The sequence below is a fragment of the Ursus maritimus genome, unplaced genomic scaffold (genome assembly GCF_017311325.1).
Source record: "Ursus maritimus isolate PB19 unplaced genomic scaffold, ASM1731132v1 scaffold_14, whole genome shotgun sequence".
In the NCBI taxonomy this organism is placed as follows: Eukaryota; Metazoa; Chordata; class Mammalia; order Carnivora; family Ursidae; genus Ursus; species Ursus maritimus.
This window is the reverse complement of record NW_024423786.1, coordinates 42,364,953-42,373,066: the sequence shown is the minus strand read 5'-3', so window position 1 is coordinate 42,373,066 and position 8,114 is coordinate 42,364,953. Positions and strand designations below refer to the sequence as shown.

Below are 8,114 nucleotides of genomic sequence, written 5' to 3'. Positions count from 1 at the left end.
GGAAAATCACGTGTGAAGAGAGAGCTGTTAAAACTGCAGCCAGTATGTGACCGAAAACCTACAGATACACTTGGCTAGGCGTTTATTTATGAAGACAATTGCTAAAAATCCAGCTATTTCCCTCCCTGATTCCGTAGAGCTAAGCCAAGGGCCATTATGTCTCCAGCATTAATAGAAAGCTTCCTGGAGCCCACGATCTGGCCGTGGCATCCAGGTGACTGTTACGTGGACAGGGATGGAACGTCCTTTTCCCCCTCCAGTCCTCTGGGAGGAGGGTGGACGAACGCCAGATGGCCACTTTCGTGCAGTACCTAGAAAACGCTCAGCCAAGGATTTTTTTGAGACAGGACTTACTACGGGTTCAAGAGGATGCTTGAGAACTGTTCTGCTCTCCGTGAAGTTCACAGAGACCAGAGTAAAACCGAGCCAAGGCCTGAGGCCTTTTCCTCTGGAGTACATTATTCTAAAACAGCATGACTTCACCTGTCCGACTTTGAGGCACAAAAATCATTCTGCATAAGTGGCTTTTCCATACAATTGAAGTGCTCAAAAATGCTTTCAAAGGTCTGAAGTTCATTTTTGATGTAAATATTCCTAAATGCATGACATCATGGGGCCCTGGCCCTTGGGTTTGGCTGGCTCCGGGTGGGGCCTGGGTGGGCACAGGGAGATGTCAAGGCTGGCTCGCAGGTGCTTCGGATGGGCGGCCAGGGGTAAAAGCAGTGACACACAGTAACCGAGTACACGGATGAGTTAGGACAGTGTTGGCCTCCACGGTCCTGAGGATACTTGGCATTTGGGGCTGACACACCCTGCCGATGCTGGACCCCAGGAGGGGCGGCCCGTGTTCTGTGACCGTGACTGTGACCGTGACCGTGCCTGCGGGCTCAGAGGGAGCCTCGCTGTAGGGATTCAGGAACAGACTGTGCATGCCGTGTATTTGACCTTGAGTGTGCCCACTCTCCAAGCCCTGGTCTGGAAGGTTCGTCGACACTAAACGCTCTGATGAGAAATCAGAGGACTGCGTATTTGTGGTTCGTGCAGGCTGGCGCGCACATTTTAAAGGCAAGTGACTTTTTATAACTGGCCGTGAGGTGAAGCTGCGAAATGTTGATGAGATGGTTGTAAAAGACGGCAGAAGGCCTTCCTAATGCCTATTTTTGTTACATAGGACACTTAGAGCACGAAAAAGAGGTGAAAAAAACCCACCTCCAACTGATGCCCCACAAAAATGTTTGTACAAATTTACCCAAAGAAACTTCCCCGAATTCCGTATGTGGGGGAAGCACAGAGTGTTAGGGCAGGCAGGGGCCCTCTCCGCTTAGGGATAACCTTGACCTAGTTATTGCAGTTAAGACAGGCGACGTTGGCACGGTGGACTGATGCTGTGTCGTAAACACGGCGTCTTCATTACAAGATGCTCTGTTGGAGTTATACACACTCTGGAAAACTTAGGTACAAATAATTTAAAATGGACTAAGTGATGTTCACCGTCTTTGCTCTAAAGAGTGGGCCGCCATGTCCAAATATGGCACCGTCTATGGGGAAGTTGGATTTCCCTTCACCCTGGACGTGGCTGGGGCACCTTTCCCAATGCGCCACACCCTGGGGTAGGGGCCGTCTGCATGGACCGCGTACTGGAGTTGGGGGGACCGGTCCTGGACCCACTGTGAGAGACCTCAGATCCCAGAAGTGACCCCCTTTGTGGACCCCAACCAAGGCCTCCCCTCTGCGTGGCCAGTCAGTCCTGTTAGTAAAGAACACAGCAGCTGCATACTTGCTATGACGAAAAGAAAAAGGAGACGTGACTTCGCACCAGTGACATTCAGATCTGTCACCTCAGGCACTTGCAAAAACCTCTTTCCCTGCTGATCTAAAAACGATTGCCCTCTAATATTCGGGGATTTCTTCAGAAGAAAATAAACCACTTAAATTTTATTCCATAAAAATTATAGTCCAATTTCAACTCACAGCAAGTCCTAACTGTAGGACCCCTCTAGACTCAGGAAAGCAATTGTCTTCAAGACTGGCCTTGAAAAGCCCGCGACTCTGGTGACAAGGAGGCAGCATGATGCGACCTTGGGGGGGACTCAGAGGGGAGCAGGGGCCTGCTCCGCAGGTGGGGGTGTGGGTCCCCCCAAGGGAGCCTTCTTCCTCCACAATTGTTCTCGATGGATCCAGGAAGACGACAGGCTGAGAATTTCTGGAGTAAATATTTCACAAGCAGCCAAGGAGATTCCACCTGTAAATCGTAGCTGCAGGACAGGGAGCAGCTGACCACAGTCTCTGGGAAGCCCAGTCCTCAGGCCACGGGGGGCGTGTCTCCCCTCTTGAGGCAGCGTGTGACGAAAGTCCCCAGGGCCACCAGGGGGATGCACATGATGGAGGCGGCCACCAGCAGCCCGATGATGGCCAGGGCATATGGGGGGTAATCCTTGGTCACAAGCTGACCCTGAAAGGAGAAACTGAGGGTCAGCAGGAGGGGCCACTGCGGGCAGAGCTTGGCTTGGCGGAGAGGCTGTGTGCGGTGGGTGTGTCTGGGGCCATGTGGCTCACTAGCACGTGTGCTGGGTAGACTGGTCCCCGGCACCTTCTTTCTCTGCCGTAAACGTCAGCCCGCGTGCGTACAACTGCTATTTTGGCACTATCCCCGAAGAGTCACCCCAAGAATAATCAGGGGCCTTCCCTGCAAGGCACGGGTCGGGGCACACTCATGTAGGGGGCTAGCCTTAGCCCAGTGCTGGCCAACAGAACCTTCTGTGATGACAGAAATGCGCCATATTGGTGGTGTCCAACATGGCAGCCACCAGACAGGGGGCTACCGAGCGCTTGAACCGTGGCCAGTGAGAGTGAAGCACTGAATTTTAAATGTCATTCAGCTGCAGTGCATTTAAATGGAAATAGCCGCATGCGGCTGTTGGCTGCCATCTTGGAGGGCACAGCCCTGGTCTAGAAGGCCTGATGGACCTCTGGATTCAGCTGGTGGATGTTGCCCTGAATGCAAATTAAAGCTGATGAGAAATGAGGCCAAAAAGCCAAGAAAGGCACCGTGGGGGTGGGGGGGCGAGGGCGGGGCAGGTGTTGGCTGTCAATCCAGTGTGGTTTGTTTTTTTTTTTTTTTTTGAAATGATTTTTTATTATATTATGTTAGTCACCATACAGTACATCCCCGGTTTCCGATGTAAGGCTCGATGATTCATTAGTTGTGTCTAACACCCAGTGCACCATGCAATACGTGCCCTCCTTACTACCCATCACCGGTCTATCCCATTCCCCCACCCTCCTCCCCTCTGAAGTCCTCAGTTTGTTTCTCATAGTCCATAGTCTCTCATGTTTCATTCCCCCTTCTGATTACCCCCCCTGAGAAGTGGGATTTAGATAAGCAGAGAAGAGGAAATCCTTGGGTTCTGATACAAGGAAAGCTGCAGAAATGAGAAAACGCAGGGCTAAGTGATGACTTATTGCTAGATAGTCATTACCCAGGTCATTAGCAACACTGAATGCCAGGCACGAAAGTTGGACCATTGCTATTCAGGCCCGTGCTTCTCAAGATTTTAGTGTTTGTTCTCAGCACTATACAACTGCCAGATAATCACAGTGACCATTTTCAAGACTCCACCCAAAAATATTTGGGGTTGCTTAGAAAAGATTGGCTGTAGAGTATCTACAATCTTAGTAAGCTGGCACTAGCACCTCCCTCCCCCAACACACACACATATTTCCATTTCATGGACTACAAAACACTGGTGTCCCTTGACAAATGGTTTACACCATGGGAAGCAGGAGCCACGAAGAGCTTTGGAAAACCCCAATCAAAAGACACCTGATAGAGGAAGAAGGTGCTAACTGTATTCTTCAGATGTCAAATGCAGAGTCAGAGAAGAGTCCTACTACAGCTCTGCCTCAGGGCCTCGCCTCAGCCCACATTGTTACTCCACCATCTTGTTACTCGCTTCCCATTCCACCATGGTAAGAAATTTAATGAAGCACCGGGCAAATAATGATTATCTTTGATTCCCTTTTTCTGGCATCAATCTTTGGTATAGCCTTTGGACATGTCAGTGGAAGGGACAAGCTCAGAGTTTAGACAAACTATTTCTTCCTCCTTACGCCCACATCAAACAGCCCATCCACTGGGTTACACTCTTCAATGGCCAATTAGGCACCATCAAATGAAAATGCCATAGTATGCACTGTCCAGCCCCCTAATAATTTAATATTCTCCCTATCCTATAACATTCCTTTTGCTTATAGTTTGTAAAAGTTTCTGAAAATATTCTGAAAATATATGAGTGTGATAATTTCCATTATAAAAGGAATTCTAGAATATAAAAATATTATAGCAAATCCAAATATAAAAACATTATAGCCAACCCTGAACTAATACCATGGTGACTGTTAAAATGATGTACTTTTCTAAACAACAACAACAACAAAACGTTAGCAGATAGCATGCCATACTGAAATACGGTATATCCATTTTAAACCACTTGGGCTTGAGCAAAAGAGATGAAGAAAAGCTCTGGGTTCCGAATCCCTAGGATGTCACCGGGGCCCAAGATACACCACTACCACCTTATGCCACCCAAACAAAACACACTGAGAAACCCGAACAGACACTTTCTTAAGAGATACGTCTACAAACACTTGAAGAAATAAGGCTTTAAAATCTAAATCTTGACTCAGTATAGAATGCAATGGAAAAACATTTTAAAAGTAAAATGGAATATATTAAGCTACCAGAGTTGTTTTCAAAGAAATAATGAGAATTTAAGGGAAAACACAAACATAAAGAATTCATTAAAACCATACACTTCACTCTTTGCTCTTTCATTAAGAGTACAAATTAAAGCACATCCATTCAACGTTTTAAAAAATAATTGACCTCTAAATGTGAATTCATTTAGCTGCTTCCAATGCTGTGGTCCGTTTGAGGTAAGGAAGTACAACGATGAATCCTAATGTCTAAAATGAAAAAGGAGTTGAATTATTACATGTTCAATTTTCATATCTACTGAGTTATTTACAATAACCTCACATAGATTCTAATCTAGAGTTGAAATGTGAAACCTATGAAAACCAAGGACTTTCACTTTTAATGGTCAATGCAAAGTTGGCAAAAGAGCAAGAGAATATCTTTAAAGGAGCCAAGGTATAATTTATGTGTCAAAGTGACAACTCTCCCCTCTTGGACGATGGCTGTCAATACCGGAAGCTGGTATTGCAAGAAGTGGGGACGGTAGAGATAAAGAGTCTTATTTGGTGTGAAGGCAGCTTGTCACGTCCTGTGCTTGATTTTTTTCTCATGTTGAAAGACGATATGCCCATTTGGAGAAAGCCTATTTGAAGAATACTGTGGTAGATGAAATGGACATACCAACATTTTATAAAAGCCACTAAGATTCACTGTCACATTTAATTAGCATGATCCCCAAATGGTACTGACTGAAACTTTTAAGAGAAAACATCTTGGTAAGGACAGCATTTGTGATCATTTTTATTGCCAATGCAAAATCCCTCCAAAAGCACAGAAAAAGAATAGTTTCAGAACATTACTTTACAATTGGTATTTTGCCATTGGCTCATCAGTGTTTAGCAAGAGAAATGTATTTTTCAGTAGCTCTGATAAACCAAAACAAACCATGGTAACCAAAGGGCTTGGGGACAAAATAAACCTCATCTGAAATTCTTAAAACACATTTCCTACTGTGACTGTCCGCAGACTTTTATTAGAACTCTCAAGTGTCCTCTCAATGTCCTGGCTCCTCATGTCTCCTTGTCTCTACCATCCCTCCCTAAGGGCCCCGTTGAATGCCTCCAGCGCGGTGTTGGGTGCAGGAAATGATCTCTTGCCCGTGCTGTCCTGGCCCTGCCCTGGTTCCACAGTCCCGGCACGGAGGACTCCACGCTGGGTTCTGCACTCCTGCCTGTTCCTTGTGCCATTTCCTGGTCAGCCCAGGGAACCAGGGGGGTTCACATTTCCCCTTCACCCCATCCCAGGCTAGAAAAAGGAAGCCTGTATTGACACTGGATAGCCTTAACAATAGATGGTCAGCTGCCAAGGATGTGTGGTAATAATGACAGAGCTGCTTTAGGCAGAGCTCTTTTCTTTCTAGAAATCCCAAAGTAGAGCTCAAAGCCAGAACGGTAATCACCAGTACTGGCTAAGGTGCCCTCTTTCTGCCCCACGGGGTCTTCTCCAGTTTGCTACAGGCCCCAAAGGTCCATCATTATACAGTCCTTCTGTTTCAGGGAAGGAGTGCTGCTGCCAGGAAATTACTGTTAAAATGTTAACTATTTCTCATGAAAGGGTTTACTGATGAGTTTGCATTATAGTTGCAATTTTTTTTTAAAGATTTTATTTATTTATTCGACAGGATAGAGACAGCCAGTGAGAGAGGGAACACAAGCAGGGGGAGCGGGAGAGGAAGAAGGAGGCTCATAGCAGAGGAGCCTGATGTGGGGCTCGATCCCATAACGCCGGGATCACGCCCTGAGCCGAAGGCAGATGCTTAACCGCTGTGCCACCCAGGCGCCCCTATAGTTGCAATTTTAAAAAAGACAGACTGACATGCAAATCTGTAACAGAATTAAGAGGCAGGGAGAGGCGGCTAAAATACGCCAGGCACTTACATACCATGTCCGTGAAACTCTGAAGTCGATAAAGGTTGCTCCATTTTACAGGCCATGGAACTGGGTTTCAAAAGATTATAGGAGAAAGGTAAGTATCCCAAGAATAAGAGGAGGGAGCAGCCAAGGTGAGGGTCCACAAGGCGGTGTCCTCATTCACGGCGAGGCAGGGGAGGCAGGATTGGGTCCCCGGGCCCCAGACAAGGTTCACGGAAATTTAGAAGAAAAGACAAAAGAAACAGCGGGTAAACTGGGTGTGAAGTTCAATCACCATGTTTCTGTGCCCCTCTGCTCCAGAGCTGCTCCAAGCTTCCCAAACGTAAGCATGTGGTTAAGGAAAATCCCCATTTCCCTTATATATAATGCCAGGAAAGTTCAATTAATTAGGAGATACACCTAGCAATGACCATTATCTTGGTATATTAGTGCCTCACACATGGTCATTAAGGTTTTCCAATCATCTTTTAATTTCAGTGTTCATTCATACAATAGCCCTTTTGATTGCCCAAGCAGGGAGCTCCTACTCAGTGAGAAATTGAGTGACTTGCCCAGGACAGAAGGAGAACAAAGCTCTGTGCCTGGACCCACGGTCCGTGTTCTTCCTCCAGCACTGCCTTCTCCCAAGTCAACACGGTTCTGCTTTCACTACCTCATCTTTATTTGTCCCATTGTTAAACAAGGAAGGGGCCAAATTCTCAAGGGACTAATCACAAGAACAGAGATGACTAATTTCCAAATAAGTGGTAAGACTCCTTGCTTAGGGGCTCTGTACAAGCCTTCTGTAACGCACCTGCTGGGGGAGTGTAAACCATGCTGTTCGTTGAAGATAATCACGCTAAGCATTCCCCTGATCTCTACAGGAAAACAGAACTCACACCATCAAGTTATTTACCTTGTGCTAGGCTCCCTTCTAGGCCCTTTCCAGATACTATCTCATTCAACGCTTACAACAACTCCGCGAGTAGCAGTAGTAATTATCTGCATTGTGCAGGGCAGGATACTGAGGCAGAGTGATAAAGGAACTTGTCCAGTGGCCTACATAAGTAAATGGCAGAGCTGAGGTCTGAGTTCAGACAGTCTGGCTCCAGAATTCATGCTCTTAATCCATACATTATGGCCAGAGGGCAAACACACACAGGGCATACAGAGACAGTGCCTGTTTTCCTAGAAAGCTCCATTTTTGTCTAACAGGAACCGTATGGAAGGAAGCTTAGAGGTTCTAAATCTTTTTGGAGTTTCTGTTATGTGCAGGCACCATGCCAGTGATGGGAAAACTGTGATGTTCACAGCACGCCCAGGTGCCCACAGAGTTCTGAGTGGACATGCCAATGTGTCGGCTGAACTAGGATGGTTCTACCACTTCTGTAAAGCTCGAATCCAAAATCCTGCTCCCAATTTATGGATGTATTTGCACACACCTTCCCCAGCCCAGCTGCTCTGAGGACAGGGGAAAAAAAAAAAAAAAAAAAAAAAAAAAAACCCCG

The 8,114-nt window shown here is 46.6% G+C and overlaps 1 protein-coding gene across 1 annotated transcript in view; it reads right to left on the bottom strand.

The window, feature by feature from the left end:
* Positions 1 to 1,912: 1,912 nt before the first annotated feature.
* SLC6A20 (solute carrier family 6 member 20) overlaps positions 1,913 to 8,114 on the bottom strand; it is a 32,322-nt gene continuing 26,120 nt past the window's right edge. The window contains exon 12 of the mRNA XM_008704149.2: positions 1,913 to 2,452. Coding sequence (XP_008702371.2) covers positions 2,303 to 2,452 — 150 coding nt within the window. The 3' untranslated portion in view covers positions 1,913 to 2,302. The remainder of the gene's footprint in view (positions 2,453 to 8,114) is intronic.